This window comes from Micrasema longulum, unplaced genomic scaffold (assembly GCF_059751315.1).
Source record: "Micrasema longulum isolate JH-2025_06_02 unplaced genomic scaffold, ASM5975131v1 h1tg000271l, whole genome shotgun sequence".
Classification (NCBI taxonomy): domain Eukaryota; kingdom Metazoa; phylum Arthropoda; class Insecta; order Trichoptera; family Brachycentridae; genus Micrasema; species Micrasema longulum.
The window spans coordinates 1009119-1032864 of NW_028277475.1; the positions used below are offsets into that span (position 1 = coordinate 1009119).

Genomic DNA, 23746 nt, shown 5'->3' on the forward strand with positions numbered 1-23746 from the left:
ATTATGTAATGAAGTGTTTTTTGGCCATACTTATTCAAAAACCTCGGTACTGACAAGCCTTCACGTTGTGCTAGCCTTGTATTATGTACATGTATATACCTTTTCTGGTAGGTACTATCTACTATCAAACCGATACCTTCAAACAAATTGGAGCCATATAATAGCATTTGCGGACAGGTATCCTTGCTCTTTAAAACGTTCGGGTACCTCTTCCTTATCAATTTTATCTGATCTGTTGATTAATTTTAGAGCGTAATTTTGTAAGAATTTTTCTAATGTTGGTTTTACAAGAAAGGCCCCAACTTGTAATACCATACCTTATAATTGGTTCCGCTAATGATTGATAAATAAGTCTCAATGTTTTTATTGGAACAAAATATTTTATTCTAAGCATTGCCTTTAACTAATAATAATTTAGATTTATGCAACTTTTTTCCAACAAAGAAACTTTGGTGACTTTTGCATCTCAAAAAACATAACCAAATTCCCACTCAAAACTGCCTTTTTTGCGGTTAGTGACTTTTTAACAGCATTCCCTAATTGAGGATCGTTTTCACGATGTGAAATTTCTACAAAAAAAACCAAATGCGTTTTTTTTATTGACATGGGTTTTTCCACGTGAGCTTTATCGATTGGTGAAATAAAACTTCAACAAAACGATACATATCCGAAGTTGTAGCGGTTCAAATATCGTGAATTTTTACAAAACAAAATATCTACACTACATAGAGTTCTCACAAAGTGAAATATCTAGATATTTTTCGGGGTGTTAAGTTTTTTAAATTAGAAAAAAAATCACAAACAAAACATGATTTCGGCCAAGAAAAAAGAAGTACATATAATAATAATAATAATAAAAAAATAACATTATTTGAAATATATTTTGTAATCACTTTATTTGTGTATGAAAAAATATATAGGAGGTAAATACCTTAATGTGTATATTTAGATAGGTACTTAGATATGTCAGTAGACATATAATTTTACAAAAAATCATTTTAAAATGATTTCATGCAAAAGTAAACATATTTAATTCCCAACATAAATCAATTTTTCAGACATTCCTATCACAAAAATATGTAGATATTTCTTTTTTGTGAACACTCGTGAATTTAGAACATTTTTATAAATAATTTTACTGATTCTACATTGTTGATTTTTAGTACATGTGTAAGGATTTAATATATCTATAAAATGTAATTTTTATTTTATTTAAAATCGTAATAGTTTTATTTTTAACATGAAAAAACCTTCTCCTGAAAAATTTATATTTTGTAGATATTTCGCTTTGTTAAAACGGTCCTCAATCATTTATGTGCTGCTGGCCCTTAATCATTCAACTACGTTTTTTTTACAATACTGAGAAAAAATGTAAAATTCCTAGTTACTACGTTTCCCCTCGAGCCCGTGCAGGCCACGGGGCCGGTAGTAATGTAAACAAAACAAATCTTTCCATTTTGTATTTCGAACGATGACGCTCCGCGTATGTATTTCCAATCCCGCGCTATTGCTCGCCGCCGGAGGGCGCCACCAACAATGGAACATGAAACAGCGGGAAACTGAAACAAAACACTCAAATCGTACGGAAACTGCTGCGGAGGGAGAGGGGAGAGCGCTCGTGCTTTTCCGCCGCGCTGCGATCGGGAAACTTCGTTAATAATCCAGGGGTAGCGAACCGATTGAATTATTATTTTATTTAATTTATTTTTTTGTTAATGAGGTATTGTAAAAGAATAAATAAGTATAATTAAACAAATTAAAAATGAAAGGGACTTATTTAACAAAAAATAACTAATGCCAATAAAATAAACATTTTAGTTTTTTAGAACAAATGTACCACGGGAGTAATATTAAACAAAATGTTCAGACAACAAGATTTTGTAATTGTGCGATTTCCTAAACATCATAACTTATGAACTAAATTAAGTCATTTCATTTTTGTTGCAACAGAGAGGGAAAACATCTTTAAGGGGGAAACATGGAATTTGGGGCATTAACAGGGCTTATGACATGTCATTCGCTGGTTCAAGTGGCCACCTTAACACTGTGTAACTTTCACCATTCTGCACATGTTTGAACATCCACATTTCTTTAAGTATTCCATCTTTTGACTTTTGTGAAGTAAAGGAACCTAGTCCCTTTCGGAATGTTTACTTTACAAAAGTCAAGGAAGACTTGAAGAAATGTGGTTTAAACATGGATCAAAATGGTAAAGGTTATTCGTCATTCGAAAGGAAATTTTCTGCTCTACAAAATGGTTTGTCTTTACGTTTTATATATTATTTTATTTGATTTCATGTCTTCAAAATGGAATGTCAAGTAGACGAAAGTAAGCATTTTCGATTTGAGACGCTTTTAATCGTGGGTGTTATATATAATCTTTTCAATTCATCAAGACTGCCATAATATGAAATGTGGCAGACATAACATTTTTATTTAATTTCAAAATTATCAATTACATTTTTTTTAAATTAATCATCGTTGGTATTTAATGTATAAGAGTAAATGATTATATTAAACTACATAAATTACATGCAGAGTTAAACATGCACTAAAATTAGGTTAATAACATTTAGGCGATATGTCACAGAATGTGTGGGGGAGAAGGTAAGGAAGAGAAGGGGCTAAGTTTTAACCTTATTTTAACTCTGTAACTCGATAAGTGGTTAAATACTAATATTTACTGACATTAATAAAATTGTTTCGTATTCATCTGTATTCAAAATTTGCGAATGTTAAAATCTTCAAAGTCATTTTTCTCAGTTTGACTCATTTAGACTTGTGCACTCTAGACATAGGGGTGCGAATTGTCTTTCGCTGTAGTGCAGGTCATAAATTGGTTTTGTAATTCGGACCGGTCATTATTTATATGTCGAGTCCATGGGAACCCGGTCATTGCATCGCTCGGCACTCTTGCTGATTGCCGACTCGTCGACTCTGGCAATAACAGTGTGATTTTTTTTACAGGCTATTGAGTGCCCGTTATAGGGGCCTCAATTTACAAAGTTATATCAGCGTATCAAAGCAACGAACACTTACGTAGCGAACTTTAAAAAAACACTGAACAATCAAAGTACTTAAGCGTTCTATGGGTGAACGCGCTATGAGATATACTCGTACCTCAATGGGTTACACAGCAGTTTTAATCAGCTTTTTGTCACTTCTACCTAGATTACATTTTTTTAAAGCAGAGATTAAACTAATAAAATAAATAAAACAACTTTGTTTTTAACCACTAATTTTTTTGTTCACTGACTACACGTAGACCCAATAAATCAAGTATTTTTTTCTTTACAAGGGTGGTAATTTGATATCAATATTTTCGAAGCTAGACAGAAGAGGAATAAAATAAATATTGTTTATTTGGTTATTAATTATTTTTTTCTTATTATGAATCGCTTTTTTAATCTCTAAGATTTCTAAGTTGTCTAATTTTAATATTTTATTTTTAACATGAAGTACTTTTAATCCAGTGTCTTTATCGAAATTATGATTATTTTCTATCGGATGATTTGCGAATTCAGAAAAATTATTATTACTTAAGCATCTTAAGTGTTCTCTTACTCTTATATTAAAGTTTCTTTTAGTTTTTCAATGTAGATTGAATCGTAATCATTACTATTTAATTGGTTTATCCCAGATTTATTATATTTATGGACTTTGTCTTTGTGATTTTTTAACAATGTTCCCATATTATTAGTTGTGTAGAAAGCCGGTTTAATGTTTGATGGTAGGAAATTAGATAATTGTTTTGAAAAAATGACATTTATAAAAAGAATTTGCCTCCATCGTTAAGGTGGAATATAAATATTTATTTATAAGTTTGCGTTTTTGTTTTTGATTTTATATTTTATCAAAGTTCTCATTATATCCATTATTATAAGTAATCTGTTTTATTGTATTAAGTCCTTTTTAAAAATTAGTATCATCTAGTGGAACGTTAATTCACCAATGAATGGAACGCGGAATGTTTATGGGCAATTGGATGATTTAAAGAATTATGAATTATTGTGTCTGTATATGTTGGTTTACGGTATATATTGAAATCAATTTCTTTATTTTTTATTGTTAAAGACAAGTCAAGAAAGTTTAATTTTATATCTTTTTCTATTTCTAAAGTAAATTTGATAAAAGTTAAAAATTCATGAAAAACAAAATATTAATATTAAATAAAAAGTACATAAAAGGGAGAAGACATTGTATAGCTCCAACTTTACTTTCCTCCCCTCTCTCTCTGCTTCCATGAACATTTATATCTCTTAGTAAAAATTCACAACCAATAATAATTAATTAGATGCAGGTAGTATATGATGAGGATTGATGAATAGTCTGGAGTATAAAGCTTTCGGGATGACAAAATAAAATGAAATTTAATTAATTTCGTGCCAAAACTTAAATTAAAAAGAGGACATATCGTCGTGTTCGCAGAACAACGACGGATGTGAGAAAAATGTGACATTGACTTTCTTTTTTATTTTATTTTGAAAAGGTATTAATTATTTATTTATTTACGGGCTTATTTAGTCCATTTAACAATGGTGAACACATTTATTTATAATATATACAAGTACAATTGAAATTAAATACAACCAAAGAAAATTTAAGCCAGGACAAAAATGAAATAATAATTACCACCTCAAGATAAGATCTGTTCTATCTTAGTGATCGTTTAAATCTAGAAAGACGTACATAAAAAAAGTCAAGATCTTGACTCGAGTTTACAATGCAACATTGATATATTGTGTAAAACGGCTTATTCTTTCAACGCATTATTTCTCCCACAATTATTTTATTTTATTTTAATTTTATTTTATTTAGGAAACAAACAGTACAGTTACATTGTTTTATATTTTACACAGTTAGACTTAACTCTAATGGACCAGTGAAGTTTCCATATTATAAAATAATTATATGTAAGGTAATTAATTAAAGTACAAAAAAGAGAAGGAAAATAAACATAAATAGAAGTTGTTTAAAAATTACAATTAAAGTAAAAAAATGAAGAAAATTTGTAAAAGTAATTAAAAGTTAAGAATTAAAATAAAGAATGAAAAACATGCTTAGATGTAAAAATAAAATAAAATAATAATTATCTTGTATTTTAATTTCTTTTAAAGCTTTGAATAAGTAAACTTTATTCTAGGCATAGCATAAAATTTGAAATCAATGTATTGCACCTATATTTAAAAATATTTGAAATACGAGTACATGAAGACTGTTGATTTAATTCATTCTGTCAGTAAAGCTTCGACATATTAAACTTAATAAAACATATTTCATAGTTGCATGTCATATGTATCTCAAAATATTCATAATAAACGTTTTTTTTTAATCATTAAAGGGTATTTATTTTATTCCATTAATTCACATAATACTGTAGGAACTGCATGTCGCAAGCTTTGACTGCGTCTGCGCATGGCTCCCGCGGCGAGGTCTTCCTGAGTTCTGTGACTCCCTCGCGGCGCAGTAAGGAAATGCAAATGTCCGCTTCGGCATTGTCTCGAGCAGGGCCGGATACTCCGATGCATAAAACTATTTTAAGCGTCATCATCATCATAAGTCCCCTTCCGCACCAAATGGTGCATAGGACACTGCATTGGTACACCAATCGCAACGTATCTTTATGATTTTTGTTACATGAAGGTAAGATGATCAGTCTGAAATGTTCTAGTGCAAAAACACCTTTTTAAATAAATGTTCATATCAACCATGTCGGGAATCGAACCCGAGACCACGTCGTCTTGCATGGTAGGCAAACGCGCTAACCACTACGCCACGAGGCATAAAATTTCACCATCTTTTCAATTCTACCACTCTTTAAAAATATTGTTTTAAACAACGATTATAACTGTCTCTTAAATTTTTTTTATGGAACTTATCATATTTTTAATCAATAATGTGGTATAAATAAGTAATACTGATATAAAAGTTTATTGAAACGTTTATTTTGTTGGTAAGATTTTATTACATTTTTTTTAATCCTCGGACTTTAGCATCTTTTCTTATAATCTTAAGCATCCCTTTTAGCATCTAAAAAAAAAAACAATTGAAATCATGTTTTATTATTTTTTTATCATCTAATTGTTTGAAAAAATAAGATCATGTTTTGTTATTTTTTCAGTAAAAAAAGTATTTCAATTCAATGGTTTCAACATTAAGTCTACTTCCTACGGTTAGAATGATTTATAGTTCTCATTTATTTTCTGCGATCACATTCGACGGTCTAGGTTAGCAGATTTTTTTTTCCGCTCTCTCATCGGATTCTCCTCTTTCTCCATGTTGAAATGACTTAAATGTCCTGCAGCGTGTCACGTTGGATTCTTAAGGTAAAATACTCAGCTGACAGCTGCCGTATTGCCAGGACACTCAAAAAGTATTGCCACTAAATAAAATGTTTCATTCTAATTCCATGCTAAAAGGGAACTTGTCAATGGACTAGTCTTCTTTTAATATGGAACTAGAATCGCTGTAACAATTTTCTACGATTTATTTGTTAGATTAGAGCCTTAATGTTAGATATTGAATAAGGATTAAAATATACGTATTTTTTAAATAATCTTATGTCATATACCTGAAAACCCTTTGCCATTTATTATATTTACGACCAACCCCCCTTTTTTTTTTAAATAAATATTTCCGTTCTTATGATTTACCTAAATATTTAATTTTGAGGGCCATTTTCAACAAGTTGTAAACAACTCACTATTAGAAAATGGAATCGAGTTGGGGTAGAGTGGGATTCGAACCACGGAACTTTGGTCCGTGAGTCCGAGAAACTAGCCGCAGGACCACAACCCGATTTGAGTGCCACCTGCCACACCGTGACCAATTATACGGTATCACAATGTGATATTTTGATCATTGGCATTTTTGACATTTTGTTTTAGCCAAGGGTTAGTTATAAGTCGTAGTCTTTATTTTTTAGTCTATTGTCAAATGTTTATAGACACATTTGACAATTTATATCTAGAGTCTGTAGGCGTTTGATAATTTACTTATCTTAATGGTCTCACCTGCAAGGGGCAGATGTCCTAAGGGACAATATTGTCTATCTAAAGATCGACTATTTAGATGCACCTTGCGATGTTCCAAACTGAACCCTTCCTAAATGAACACACTATCATCCCCTCCATATACTGAAAATATACGCTTTATAATGGCATACATTGATTCTAGGACACATTGAAATAAGATTCCTAACTTAGTACGTCGTGACTACGACAATTTATCCTTAAATCTAAATTGGAATATTAGCAATTTATAAGTACAGTAAACAGTTGCAGACCTGATATTGGTCGCAGAATTCAAATGGCCAAAGAAGCAATGAACCGTTTGGAGAAGATTTGGCGAGATCGAGATATATCAATAATCACAAATAAGCGGTTGATGGAAGCCCTGGTATTCTCCGTTTTCCTATATGGGTCTGAAACGTGGACAATGCGTGCCTACGAGAGGAAGGGGATCGATGCATTCGAGATGTGGTGTTGGAGAAGGCTGCTGCGTGTGCCTTGGACAGTCAGAAGGACAAATGCATCGATACTGGAAGAGCTCCATATTACAACTCGTCTATCAGTGGTGTGTTTGAGAAGGATACTGTCTTTGTTTGGACATATTGCTAGACGTGAGCTAGACAATCTAGAAAAGGCAAAAATGTCTGGCCGAGTTGAAGGTAAGAGAAGCCGGGGTAGAATCCCAAATAGAGGTGGCTACGGGGCTAAAATTTGATGAGTCAGTTCGTCGGGCTGAGGACAGACTGGAGTGGAACAGACTAATCAGAAGTGTTCATGGTGATCACGATCCTTAGCATTGAGGGACCGACTTGGGAAAAAAAACCCAACGAATGTAGTTGGAGAAATCTTGTTATCTTCAAAAGTGAATCAAATAAACAAATAACATCTTAGACGCTGCTTTTTATTGACGACTGGAGAGCAATTAATTTTTAATTCAATTACTCATTACAAAGTGCCACTCGACACCCCCCGGCACATGACTCTTACATACATAAAAATGTTGAAATTACCAAAGGTGTGACTTGTGCCTTTTAACATGGATCGATTCGATTAATTTCTGGGTCTAATTCCCAATACTCTATAATTTCTCTAGTATACTAAAGATCTATCACTCTTTTATTCGAGTTAATTTATGACATCATCGAGTTCTGCATCGGCTATTTATCTAATTATTTCCATATTTGTATAAACAAAATTAATTAATTAAATTAGAAATTACTGGTACCGTCTACGCTATCTGGAAGACGCGAGTGTGTGTGTTTTATCCCGCAATATGTATAGCGTAGTACAGATTTCACACACCTTTAGTCTCGGACCGTCGATGACATCATGCAGTATATTTCTGCCTGCCAAGGTGGTCCAACTAGACTGTACATGCATACTGTTACATACGTCGAGCCACACACACCAGTTCACTATTTTAACACAATAATGATATACTGGTCCGTTAGAAAGAGCTGGCGCGAACAATACATTTACACATGCTGTGAATAAGCGCGCGGTATGACATCGCACCAGTGCGAGCGGTGAGTTTTTAAATTGGTAAGCTACGAAAATTCTGATGAAATGTCCACAGCGGTAGTATGGCATATAAAAAACAAGCTTATTTTATATTTGATAAATAATCCCTAACAAATGGCTCCAGCGACTAATAGTTTCAGTAAAAATATTTTCTAATGTAGCACAAACATTTGATTTAAAAAATACAATTTTTAAAAAATAATTGCAAAAAAAAAATTAAACCCCCTAAGGACTCGAACCCCCGCCTTCGTCATTAGAAAGCAATGACCCATCCGCGCAGCTATTTCGTGTTTTGGGCCAAGCGCCGAAAAAGTAATTAATAAAACTGGATAATTTATTAGCGTACCGGTGCCTCTTTGGTTAAGTCCGACTATTATAACTTGTCTTAAAATAAAACACTATTTCTTAATAAATGAGATAAAAACTAAATAATTTAAAAGTATTCCTTACCGAGTACGATAGTTCACCAAACAAAACATAAATTACGTTTTGAAAATCATCGTTTCATCGACTATTATATCACATTATTATTCACAAAACGAGATATGTTATACATTTTATAATTCTTCAAATATATTTATTCTTAACACTATACACTAGTAACGTTTTTATCATAAATATTCAACTGTCATCGTATACACAAAAACAAATTACAATTGAAAAACAATTAGCGAATCTAAAAAACACTGGTTTATAAATATACTTTCTCATTCAATCTAGCCACGTATGCATAGGTCGATTATCTATTGCTAGCGCGTTCGCAAAACTTACGCAAACGCATTTTTATTGTACAGAATGTTGATTTTAAAAACCCACATATTAAATTTTATTCGAATGTGCTATGTTTAAAAAAAAAATCCTTTGGATTAGAGGGTTGCGTATATGCAAAGAAACCAACAGTTATGAAAATGTCATATATTTTATTACTTTCAAACATGTACATTTTTTGACAAATATTTTGTGTTCATAATAATAATGATCAATATGGAGTAAATTAAATGCATGTTACAAGTTATATTAGAGAAAATATATGTACTCGTATTGATAAACAATCAGTCTCATTATTTATACACCTAAAATAATCTACAATAAAAATATAACTTGCGGTATGCATTTTAATTACATTATATTATTTTTATTACATAATAATGAACACAATGTATTAGGACAGACAATGTCAAATACTTAGGAGTTTTTATTGATATAAATTAAAAGTGGAAACAGCAGATTGAAAATATTACTAATAAACTTAAGAGATTAACGTATATATTCAAAACAATTAGAAATATAATTAATGTACAGGAACTTTTAAAGATTTATTTTACATTGTGCCAATCAATTTTGGAGTACGGTATAACCGGTTGGGGCGGTGCGAGGGACACAGTTTTAATTAGTGTATTTGTTACACCAAAATTTATAGTTAAAATAATACTCAAGAGTCCCGATACAGACATATACTGAAGAAATATTCCATAAATCACAACTTATGACACCAAAACAATTATACGCTAAAACAATACCCACTTATAGATTCAAAAACTACTCTTACTCAAATGAAAGACATAACCCCCACAATACATCAAATACAAATAATATAATCACTAGATCCTCAACACATAGACAACTTAAACAAATTCAAACTAATACCACTTTCGGACAAAGGGATTTTGAGTATTATTCAATTAAAATCTAAAACCTACTTCCACTATCTATTAAAGCAATTAGTAATGAGAAAATGTTTAAAAAGGCTATAAAAATTGATAGTGGAGCTAGGTAGAAGTAAAATGGATTGTCTCATTCGCCCATACCAATACTGAATCAACTGCTCCACAACTGTATAGCTTATGTTAGGTTTTTGTTATTTTCATTGTGTGTTTTGTAATATAAATAATATAGATGTACATTAATACCTTGTTTTTAAAACTGTGAATATTTGTTAATTATGTTTGTTTTTTAAGTTAGTCTTCTTTGTTTATTCTCAAATGTAATTTCAAAAAACTAAATTGTTAAGTGTCCTCGCACGGGAAACTTCAGTGAGGTCACACTATTTTTATTATTAGTTATAGTTTGAAAGCAAAAAATATGAATAAATAAAAAATATTAAAAAAATTCAAAATGTGCCTGTGTAAAAATAAATTAATGAATTTATTACATTTTCTTAACCCATTGTCTAACAGAGATTTTAAAAAAAGATAGCAAATTTGGTTAAAATGTAATATAACCTTTTTAAAATCACCGTCCTGTAGATTTTAAATCCGTTTGTATGAGTTTTGTAAACGCGCCAGCTCTTATTAATCAATCTGTAGGTACGCAGGGTGTTTGGTAGGTCAACGGGAAGTTGTACACTCGGGGTAGAAGAGGTCATACAAAAGTATCTAGATATATTTCGTACAGGTACACTACACATATTTATTTATTTTATCGGCTAACACCTTTAACAAATTAAAAACAGTATTCGTAAATATTTAAATTTGGGCCCAGGTTACAATGGGAAGTTAACATAGTTATGTTTAATAGGAAAATATCACATACTACGAATACCGATAAAAATGTATTAAATAGATTTAGAAAAAAGAATTGTATTTTCAAAATCAATTCGATATTCTGGAGAAATTTTTTCATGCATAACTTTAAAAAAAAAATATTAAAAAATATGTCCCTGCAAAAACGCGACATGTTTGGTCTCTTGATAATGTTATGTGCCGTGGGGTGTTGATGGGCACTTTGTAATGAGTAGCGAATCGCCCTCCAGACGTCAATAAAAGGCAGCTTCGAAGATGATATTGTTTTATTTAATTCACCTTTGAAGATAAAAATATGTCTCTTACTACGCTAATTGGGTGTACTGTACTTATAATTAAAAATATTTTTTATTTTTTATTTATTTAACCTTTTGTACATAATGTTATTTGGACATTGGCGGGCTTATTGCCAAATGGCAATTTCTTCCAACCAACAAATAAAATAAAAGTTTTATTTTTATAATTCAAGTTACAGAACATATTCCATAGAAAATAAAGATTAAAAAAGGGGATAAATTTATTTTATTTTTATTTAAATTTTATTGATAAACCCTTACGGGTTACATACATTTAACAAAATTTTTTCACTTTTAAAATTCACATTCTACTGTTAATAATAATATTTTTAACATCTTTTGTAAAGGTTGTCTGAGTCTTTTGTTTAGTTTTGTCTGGTAGTTTATTGTATAATTTCAGTCCATGGTTTATAAGTCTCGATTGTCATTTTCTCGTTTTAAAAGATTGTAAATGATATTTCTCTGATATTCTCGTATTGTGTTCATGTTTACTACAATTTTTTTCAAGTTTTAATTCTTCGTCTACAATTACATCAGTGGCTAATTTATGAATAAATTTTAAAGATTCTAGTTTAAAAAGTTCAGTTACGTTTAATTGTTTAGTTTGTTCAAAAAGTTCTTTAGTTGCTGTTAGATAGGGAAGGTCATATACTAACTTTAATATTTTATTTTCCTGTCTTTGTAGTCTGTTTATGTCATTTTGATATCCTGTTCCCCATAGTAGTTGCATATAACATATTTTAGTTTTTACATATGCTTCATACATTATTTTTTTTTCCTTTATTGGAACAAAGTTTTTGATTTTAAAAAATAGACTCGATAAAGACTCGATATAAAATAGACTCGATATAAAAATAGAAATAAACGTATTTGTTTATAAATTACTTTTAATCAAAACTATTACTTAATGGGAAAAAGGAAAAAAGAGGAAAAAGGAAAGGAGGAGAGATTATTCAAGTTTACATTTAATAATAAATTGTCGTAGTCACGACGTACTATGAGGAATCTATGCTACAAATACCGATTAAAAATGTGACATGGATTTAAAAAAAAAAATTGTATTTCAAAATCAATGTGGACATTGCGGAAAAATGTTTTCATTAAATAAAATTTAATAAATACTCCTTCACAGAAACGCGTTATGATCGATCGCGACGTCAAGATTCATTATTATGTATCTTTTTTGGGTGATACCGTGTATGTTGGATTTGATCCGACGTTTCGGCTACCATTGCAGGAGCCATCTTCAGGGAAAACTGTGTGTTTTATAGAGAAATGTATGTGTGTATGGTCGTAGGGAGTCAGAAAAGTTGATGCATGCCACGGATTGGAGAACCTTACTGGATGTCAAAAATAAAATATAATAAATAAGGAATAATTTTAAAAAAATATATTTATAGATGACTACCATGAAGTTTCGCATAAATAAATTGTCTATGTTTTTATGAATGTATGTATGTGTATGCGCATGGGTGTATGTACGTGTGTGTGTATGTACATGTGTATATATGTGTATATTTATATATACATGTTTGTATATATATGTATGTCTGTATGTATATGAATCAAAATGTGTATCCGAATAAGTTTATATTTTGTTTGTCTGTGCTCTATATTAATTTGTTAACTTTTATAATATATAAAAATGTAATTGCCTAGCTTGGAACGGGGTATGTACCCTTGTTAGCTGGGCAAAGTGAATATGGAATTGTATTTTGATAAAGAATGTGAATAAATAAATAAATAAATAAAAATGTACTAGTAATTTGTACCGTGTCACAGTCAGCAGTAGGCACATTTCTAGTTTTGTAGGAAAGAATAATTATGTTTATGTACTAGTAATTTGTACTGTGTCGCAGCCGGCAGTAGGCACATTTCTATTCGTACAACGTCGGATCAAATCCAACGTACACGGTATCACCCAAAAAAGATACATAATATTGATAACAGTGACCGTGAAAACCTTCGCACCTATTCAAGATTCATTGTCTACAATATATGGCTTTTTTACTATTTGTATGCGCCGTTATTGTGCGTGGTTTTTACGAAGGATTTTGACGTTGTGATTTATATATTTGTTGTAAAACCGTTTCTTCCAGATAAAGTACACAAAACTAGTTGTAAAATCACCAATATGTGTAAATAAACGCGGATGAAATAATATACGACGGTTTCTTCATGCAAAGTACGTACTGGAATGACAAAACGTAAAAAAATCATGCAAATCGTGACGCGTGAGGGGCGTGGCCAATACAATGAAGCGTTTTTGCGGGATTTCAAAATTATAAATTAAAAAAAAAAAAATTATGCTAGTAAGAAGTAAGAAGTTTTTTTTTACTCGTAGTAAACTTTTCTAAATACTCGCATTTTCCACGGATCCACGTGTTAACAAACAAACATGGAAATCAACAATATTTTGAGTTTGTTCAAATTTTTGTAGACAAGGACTGGATTCAACTCCCTGGAGTGCAGTTTATATTATCATATTACAACAGAGATGAGAAACATTTATAACTTCACAAACATCAACAGATGAAATAATCGAAGGAATATAGATGTTCAAATATGGGCAGAATGGTGAATGTTACACAGTGTGTAAAGTGGCCACTTATACCAGCCAATGACAGGTCATAAGCCGTGTAGATGCCTAGACTTCTATATTACCTTCTCTAAAATGTTCTTCATCTCTGTTGTAATATCTTAATATTTTTTATGTATTTAATGCCAGGCAAACGTAATAAGCAGTACACCACGAGGCCGACTAATTTCCACTCGATTTCCAAAAAATAGCTTCCGTAGCTGCTAAATAAATTATAAATATAAAATAATATAGTAAATGTCAATCGAACCTAATTTTAAAGTGCCGTTTGGATTTGGCCGATACTTTTGAATTGGACCTATTTCCCGTTGATTTTTGCATCCTTGATTTCCATATTTAAATATGTTAAATTCATTTTCTGAAGTTTTAATCTGCACGTGTCGAGCCCACGTGCCACCGGTGACGTCACGGATATTGACAATTCGAATGATGTCACTTTTAAACACGTAAAGCGAATAATATTTTTTCATCGAACTACGCAGAATTTAAGAATATTTACTTTATCAATGTATAATATTTACATAACATAGATCGTTGATCTAGTATTTTATAATAATTATAACCCAAAAACACGTAGTCGAGTCTAAACTCTAAAAAAATAAATACTAAGCACATTTTAAAAGTTTCAAACATAATATTAAATTGATTAACCCGTTTATTCCCCGCCTGTTTTGCGCAGAACGTGAAAAAAAACAAATAAAAAAACACGTCTTATATATATATGTATTTGAATTTTTTAAACGTAGAGTTTTATATACAGAGAATGAGAAAGTTTAGTGGTTTTTAAAAAAAAGTTGTTAATGGATTATTAAACTTCTTCTTCTTCTCTTGGTGCCCTGTCAGGTATCCATAACTTTGGCAATCACTCTGGCAAAAGTCTCTCTGTCCTGTGCTGCCCGGAAAATCTGCTCCACAGTCCTGAAGCCAGTCCAGTCTCGTATATTTCGCAGCCAGGACATATGTCTTCTTCCAGCCCCTCTGTGACCCTCAATCTTGCCTTTCAAAATTAAATGAAGCAAGTGGTACCTTTCTCCACGCATTATATGCCCCAGATATTTAATTTATGAACTTTTTTGGTGGTTAAGAATTCTCTGTTCGTTCTAGCTCGACTTAAGACTTCTGAGTTCGTTTATCAGGTCTGTCCAAGATATCTTAAGCATTCTGCGATGCAACCACATCTCAAAAGCCTCCAGCCTATTCATAGTGTTCATTTTCAGAGTCTAAGTCTCATAGCCATACAACAATACAGACCATACATAACATTTTACCAATCTTTGACTTATTTTCAAGTTGAGATTAGCATTGCAGAAGAGGGATTTCATTTTATTAAAAGCAGCTCTTGCTCTCTCAATTCTGCATTAAATTTCTATATCTGGGTCAAGGGTCTCTGTTAAAATGCTGCCGAGGTATTTAAATTTGTCCACCGTTTCAATCTTACTACCCTTTTACTTTAGAGAAAATGCGTAAAAAAATTATTAAACTAAGCCAGTTTGAAAAAAATATGTTTAAGAGTAGTACTATCATCGCTACGATTTTTTAAAGTTGTGTAATTACATCCCCGTGACGTCACGAGTTCAAGTCGGTGAGTATTTCTGACATTTAAAAGTAGAATCCCGCACCCGTCAAAACACGCTAAACGTCAAAAAATATGCCTACCCTGAAACTGAAAATCCTTGGTGTCTTCATCTCGGAAGTTCTCAATACTTGTTTGGTTCTGACTGTGTCTACCCTTATTTCACCGCCATGTCATTATTGGTCTTACGCATGCTTTATAAATTCTCAGCTTACTCATTATGGTCATATTTTAATTTATTAAGTATACAAATAAAAGACGAGTGATGCTTTAATCCACAAATTTGGTAAAAACAGTGACCGGTTTCATCACTTTCGTGACATCTTTGAGACTGGTATATCTTTATATTTATAATTCTTTTGTACGTGTAATGTCACTGAACTTCTCTTAAACGGCTTAACCGATTAACGTGCGGTTTTCAGCGAAATATAGATCTTTGCGCTGCACGTGTTCGTAGATATTAAAATCTGTTAAAAAAAAGTTAGAAACATAAATATTTTTTTCATTGACCTACTAGGGTTGCATTCGACGAGAATGCATATACAAAAAAGGAAGGATGTTTTTTATTGTATTTAAAAAAAGTTTTTTTTTAATGTTTACAAAAAATATTCTCTTTTTATGGATCCCAATCAGGTTCATTCCTTACATTCTTTATAATTTATTCCCATTTATTTATTTTTACTGGATTTTTGGTAACACTAAAATAATATTAAGTGATATAAAATACATATTTGAAAATCGCATTCATGTATAAAGTGCACTCATGTTGGTGAAAAGGGCCGACTTAGACATTTGCAAAAAGAATTCTAGATTTAAAAATTAATGATGTTATGTTTTGGAATTCAACCATAAACAAGTACCTAGGTACCTACCTATCAAAGAAAAGTCTTTTTCCAAGCTTAGCAGGCAAGCCAACGTTCGGGCAGGACAACGTCTGTCGGGTCCGTTAGTTTACTATAAAATTCTAAAAACTGTAAATTTGTATTTGTAAAAAAACATTAAGGATAGAGAATTCTAAATTATCTAATAGTAATTTTAATTGAGTTATTTTTGTGTGAAGGACCTTTTAATAAAGTGTTTCGAGGTAAGTTTTGAGTTGATATAATAATATTTTAATGAGTTTAAATATTGTTTAATATTATTATTGTGGTTCAGGTTCTTTTTCATTCCATCTAGTATCACTCGTCTTTTATTTCTACAATAAATTACGATGAACTTCCATCAAAAATTTTCCCTTGCAAACTTGAACGTGTTATTATTAAATTTTTCTTCTGTCTCAATAAATATAAATAAATAGATTTTTTCCTGAATGAATAAATAAATAAATATAACATTTATAGAAAAAAAATAGTGATAAAAAAAGGCCAAAAGTTTTAATTGAGTTCAGGTTTCAGGTCAAATTCGTGGTAATCGAAATGTTAAGTGAATGATTAATACGTACTCTTATTCTTGTATTTTTGTTTTGCAAATATTATTATTTCCTTATCAACTGCAAAATTATAAATAAGCGAGTGTTTTAGAGCGATATTATGTGTATTTTTAATGTTTATTTTTTCATACTTGCGGAAAATTCTCGCATCTGTCAATTTTTGAAAAAACTCGTTTTCAAACTTATTAATATTGAACATGTTGTGACGTTCTCAATACAAGTATTTAATTCGTTTAAATAATTCTTCCTTTTTGGCCGCAAGAGTGTGCAGTATCCTGAATGAGCAGATTAAGATCTCCAAAACAAAAGCCATCTACAGAAGGCATATTCAAAATTAGATTTTGAGACCGCGGAGAGGCATTGCATACATTTAATTATATTATTGTGCACAAAAGTGCTACGTGTTGTTCAAATGGTGATATGGAATTGTTATTTATGCTATAATTTTTAATTTTCTATTTTAAAATCAAGCATTTGGTCTCCATGATTTTGGTGCACGTAACTATTTTTTTTAAACATTCATTTATTCGAGACTTTTAGTACAAAAAATTGATAAATATATTGCTCGAAGTAATATCTTCCAGCGAACCGAAAACTAGACTCGTAAAAAAATGGTCTTAATCTTAACATCCTTTAAATAAATAAAAAAATACAAATACACAAAGTGTAAGGATATTACTTATTGAAATATCCTACAACTTATTTTTTTTATGTACCTACACTTAAGATAAAATTTAGTTTTGTATAAATTATCTTTTTACACTGTAAAATATTTACCAGTCTGAAGATGCCCATTAGAGGGTGAATGGACCAATTGGTCGAATAAACGAGTGGAATTTTACCAAGTATTTTTAATTAGTAACTTATGTATATATATAAGTTATTACATAATTTCATATGTTGTATCTTAACTGAATACAGGGCCCTTGGTCTCATAGAGTTTGGGATACGTTTTTATTGTATTTTTTTGTAATTTGTATGTATTTGTATGAATAAACAAATAAATAAAATGTACATATGTATTTTATACATATAAAAATGTTTTTTTCATGAATATATATTTTTTATAATAACAGAAAATATTTGTATATTTTTAATGAATAGTAAATTGTAAATAGGGCGGGATTAAGACAGGAATTCATAAAGAGAGGATAAGGAGGGGAAGGGAGGTTTACATATTTATTATTATATTGTCTATCAAGTCTATAATGCATTTTAAGTATAAATTTTAAATCTGTAATGGGAAACGTTAATCTTTAAATATATAATTTCTCTGTACGTGTGATGTCACTGAACTCCTCCTAAACGGCTTAACCGATTTACGTGTGGTTTTCAGAGAAATATAGTTCTTTGTGCTGTGCGTTTTCGTAGGTATTAAAATCTTCAATCTAATATGTAAAAAATAAGTTAGGAGCATAAATGTTTTATTCATCGATCTACCAGGATTGCATTCGAGGAGAATGCATATGCAAAAAAATGGAAGGATTTTGTTTTTTTGTGTATATATTTTTTTGTTTTTAAATGTATACAAACAGCATTTGTTTTTTTGTGGATCTCAATCAGATTCTTTCCTTAAATTCCTTATAATTTCTGCCCATTTATTTCGTTTTTCTGGATTTTTGGTAATACTAAAATAATATTGACATTCAATACATTTTTAAAATTCGTATTCCTACATAAGTGCACCCCTTTGTTAGCGAGAACAACGGAGTTTGACATTTGCAAAAAGAATGCCATATTTAAAAAGTATTAATCTTTTGTTTTGGAATTTAACCATAAACAAGTACTTACTTAAATTCAATACTTGAATATTAAGTCTCGAAGATGTCGCGAAAGCGATGAAACCGGTCACTGGATATTCCAAATTTGTGGATTAAAGTATCACTCGTGTTTTATTTATATAATAAAATAATTTTTAGTTTTGGAATTTAATCATAAATGATTACTTAGGTACCTACTTATCAATGAAAAGATTTTTTCAAGGTAATAGTCTGTCGGGTTCGCTAGTATAAATATATAGATATATATATATATATATATATATATATATATTACATCTATATAACAAATTGTATTTCATTGTATTATGTTTATTTTTTCTGAATAAATAAACTAAAAAAATAATAACAAGAGCAGTGGCAGCTGACACATGAAACTCTTCGTAATCGTTGAACGAATGTTTGTTGACGTTGGACTTCGGCTAACTATGCCGAGCACTTCGGCGATGAAACTCGTCCGAGAGTGTGGTGTTGTTGTTTATAAACTTTTTAAAATTTGTCATGTACGGTATTTTGCGTCTCGCACATTTAATCAATTAATTATCTAACTACGTAATCGTGAACAAATATAAAACCACTTTATTATTAGTTATAATCATCCCATATAGACCTGTGTAATTTTTCAAAAATGTATTTTATTTTATGTTGTGCAGTAATGCAGTGAATATAAACTCTTAAAAAAGTGTTTATGGTACAAACTACAGAATACAACATATTTATGGTATTTGTGCTAGTGAAAAATGATTTCAAAAGTGATTATGCTGTTTTTAATCGCCACAATACTCGATAAAAGCGTGTATTGCATTCACAAGTAAATTTATACCTCAACTTTGAACAATATTAATTTATATATTAATCTTTTCAACAGTAGTTTAGGCATGTCTGTATATTTTGAGCTAAGTAAATAACAGAATCTCTGTGTTCCTGTGAAGAATACTGTTATGTGTGCGAAAAAGAACCAGAACCCCGGACGAGTGTTTTCGACTCGATGGCTACTCTCAGGTAAAAATCCTGAAAAATGAAATCCAGTGAAGATAAGTCCGCCTCGTTGTGTATTGGTTGGCGCGTTCGCCTACCATTCTTGGGGTCCTGGGTTCGATTCCCGGCAGGGTGGACGAGAAATATTGATTTTAAAAGTTGTTTAATCTGCTGTGTTTCATTGTTGCCGTACCGGAGGGCTCAGTAGAGGAACCGGAACCTCGATGTCGCCAGTTTAAATTTTATTTTAAAAAAAGGGTATAGCACCAAAAGAAAGTGTATTTTCTATAATTTTGAATTAATAATAAGTCTTTTGTCACAAGAGTATCGTAATGACGTTTACTGGTAAGATCAGTCTACCACCCAGATTTTTCAAATATTATCTCGAAAAGAACACATTTAGTTAGAAAGTAAAGTAAAAAAGTAAATAAAATCAACTTCAACAATGTTTGATTATGTCCAAATAGTAGGTTATTTGGTTTAGCCGGATGAATCTCACCCACGTGATAAAGGTTTCAGCTCTTTTGCTTCACAAAAGTCAACTTCACTTCACTTCACAGAAGAGTTGAGGAAATGTGGATGTTCAAACATGGGCAGAATGGTGAATGTTACACAGTGTGTAAAGTGGCCACTTAAACCAGCCAATGACAGGTTATAAGCCCTGTAAATGCCTTGACATCCATTTTCCCTTCTCAAAAATGTTTTCCCTCTCTACTGAAATAAATTTAAATAAAAACAACCTCGTTTTTAACCAAATTTTTTTCTACCGACCGGTTTCAAAGCTGTACAAGCTTCTTTAGCGTGTAGCGCAGCTGGTAGACGTCCAACTGAAAAACTGGCGTCGCATGATCGATTCTCGCCAGTTGCAAGAAAAAAATCCAAGATATATTATTTTTCAATTGTTCTGTGTGTTGTGGTGTATTTTTAATTACCTCCTTCCATATCCCCTCTATCCCACCTGCTGACAAACCTCTTAATATAGGCTTAGCGGGTTATTCCTTTTTTTTTAAGAAAAAAAGGTATACTTAACTAACGAATTCTATACTATTTTATTTTACAAATGTTTACTAAATATTATGCTACGTATGGAGCTAATAAATCAAGTGTTTTTGTCTTGTTAGGATGGGAGGCGTTATTCGAGATGAATACAATCTTTTAAACTAGACAGGACAAGGAAATATTGTTTTATTCGGGTTTATTTTCTTATTGCTATGAATCACTTTTTTAATTTCTAAGATTTCTAAGTTGTCTTATTTTATTTTCAATATGAAGAACTTTTAATCCAATGTTTTTATTGAAATTATGATTATTTTCTATCAGGTGATTTGCCTAAAAAAAATTTAGGCACCCTAAGTTCCCTAAACCCTCTTTTACTCTAATTTTAAAGTTTCTTTTAGTTTTTCCAATGTAGATTGAATCGCAATGATTACAATTTAATTGGTATATGCCAGATTTATTATATTTATGGACATTGTCTTTGTGACATTTTAACAATGTTCCTATATTATTAAGTGTGTAGAATGCAGGTTTAATGTTGCATGGTAGGGAATTCGATAATTGTTTAGAAAAAACCTAATTTTTAAAAGAATCCGCGAAAATAAAAATTTGCATTAAGTTAGGTTTCTTCTTCTTCTTGCGGTGCCTTGTCAGATCCCCCGGACGTTGGCGATCACTACAGCGAAAGCATCTCGGTCCTGCGCTCTTCTTATATTCCGCAGCCAGGACAACTGCTTATTGGATGTACTCGCCACAGTGATTCCTGGGAAAAGATGACCAGAGTGGTTTCCCGTTGCCTTCTCTGGTGGATTTTTCTGTCGGGGTTACATGCCCTTAGCTGGTTGGTTCTGGTTTGGAGGCGCCAGAAACCCCCTTTAATCCTCTCGTTATCTGCTGTGTTCACACCGAGTGTGATCCCATTGCCCGGGGTTCGCGACGTGGACGCTAACGAGTAGGACTAGTCAGTAGTGTTGCCGGTGGAATGCAACTGGGCGTTCGCAGCATTTTATAGAATCACACCCTTCGGCAAGATGTGACTCACTTCGACCCAAGTTAGGTTTAGAAGACGTAAATCAAAGCAAAAAGTATGTTTTATGAAAGGTCAGTCAAATGTTTTTGTTTGAGTGGTTTTCCAATAATTCCTCATTCTAAAGTTACCCTTTGTTTTGTCCTTAGGGAGGCCCTCAGCGCGTGGGGCGCCCGGGTAGGCCGCCGCTCGCAGCGAGTTCCTGCCGAGTCTCTTCAGCTGCTCTTCAACGACTTGAATCTCTACCCCACCAAGACACAAGGTAATTTTATTCTATTCATCACTAAACAATATTTTTATGCTACAGACTTGGCTAAGAATGGTATAAATTTCAAATTATTTATCCTGTTTGTTAGCTCTCTGGCAAATCAGTGGCGTGCGCACAGTTTTTAATCGGGGTAAGCACCTACATAACTGAAACAATAAAACCTACCTTATTTCTTATCCTTCATAGGTTATTTTTATTTAGTACTTAAGCAACATAAGTCCAGAGCTTACTTCTTCCACTCCTTGATTATGCAGATGTATGTTATTTATTTAATTGACAGACTTATGCAGTCCATTCTAAAGATGGTAAATACAATTTTATAATAAATACAGGTACTTATAAAATAAAATACAACTAAATAAAATTAAAGCTAGGACAAAAAAAACTTACTACCTCAAGACAAGATCCGGTCTACCTTAGTGATTTTTTAAATTTATAAAGACTTACACCAAAGAATTTCAGATCTTGTCTCGAGTTTACAATACGACACAATCGGGACATTGGTGCATGCAAGCCATAGTTTGTGCTGTGTTGATCAAGGAGCAACACATTATTATTTCGCAACCGGCGGATTGGAACATTGAATGCCACTTGCTCCAGTTACGATGGTACATCAACTAAGCCATTCTGTAAATTAAACATAAATAAGGAGTCAATGTTATTTCTACGTTTTTGTAGACCTGTGATTTTTAACATTGACTCCGTTTCTCCGTAAGTGTAGTATCCCCTCTCAAGGCCAATCTCCTCAATCAATCGATTCAAATGCTATTTCTGAATTGCTCGATAGGTTGGAATGGTTGTTTGTATACGTTATATCTTTTATCTTCGCTAATTTGGCAACATAACCGAATATCGCACGCAACTACACTGGCTCAATATGATACATAGAAGAAACATTCTAAATAATCCTACTTCGCCTGTTTATCTGAGAGCTCTTCCAAGCATAGACTATATCTTCGTTCTAGTAACGAGGGAACTCTTTTAATACCCATTTATCGCTCTAACTTTTTTTCCTCCTCTTTCACAGTAAATTATATCAACTCACATTCAATACATTTTGGAAAATCGCAATCATGAATAAAGTGCAACCCTGTTGGTAAGAAGAGCCGAGTTTGACATTTGCAAAAATAATTCTAAATTTGAAAATGAATTATTTTATGTTTCGGAATTTAACCATAAACAAGTACCTATGTACCTACTTAAATTCAATATTTGAATATTTAAAAGTCTATCGGCTCCGCTAGTTCATTGTAATAATATAAATGAAGCAAATTTGATTTTTACCACTAATTTTATTTGACTAAATTAGTGGTTAAAAACAAAGTTCTTTTTTAAAATTTTATTATTATGATAATTATTGTTAACACGAACCGGGTTGTAGTCCCGTGACTAGTGTCGCGGACTCACGTATCGGAGGTCCAAGGTTCGCACCCAGCTCTACCACAACTTGGTTCCAATTTTCTAATAGTAAGTTATTGACGACTCGTTGACAACGGCCCCCAAAATAGAAATATTTGGGTAAATCATTAAACCGCAAATATTTATTTTTATAAAAAAATATGCGTATTTATGCATATGGAATACACGCCAGTGGGGAAAATCAAATTAACCTGTTTATACACTAAAACTCAGCGATTACTTTCAGTTGGGAATTCTAAATTAGCAACATCTGTAGGCTAAACATAGTTGATTAAAAACAGAAGTGTATATACAGAGAAATTCTTACAATTACATACCTACGCGATTCTT

At 31.6% G+C, this 23746-nt stretch overlaps 1 protein-coding gene across 3 annotated transcripts in view; it reads left to right on the top strand.

Moving 5' to 3' along the window:
• The window catches only part of raw (NDT-like domain-containing protein raw), a 249203-nt gene that overhangs the window by 125863 nt on the left and 99594 nt on the right, over window positions 1-23746 (top strand). For all 3 annotated transcript variants that reach the window (XM_088224191.1, XM_088224192.1, XM_088224190.1), the window contains exon 3: window positions 21879-21991. In XM_088224191.1, the coding sequence (XP_088080317.1) occupies window positions 21879-21991 (113 nt within the window). The remainder of the gene's footprint in view (window positions 1-21878; window positions 21992-23746) is intronic.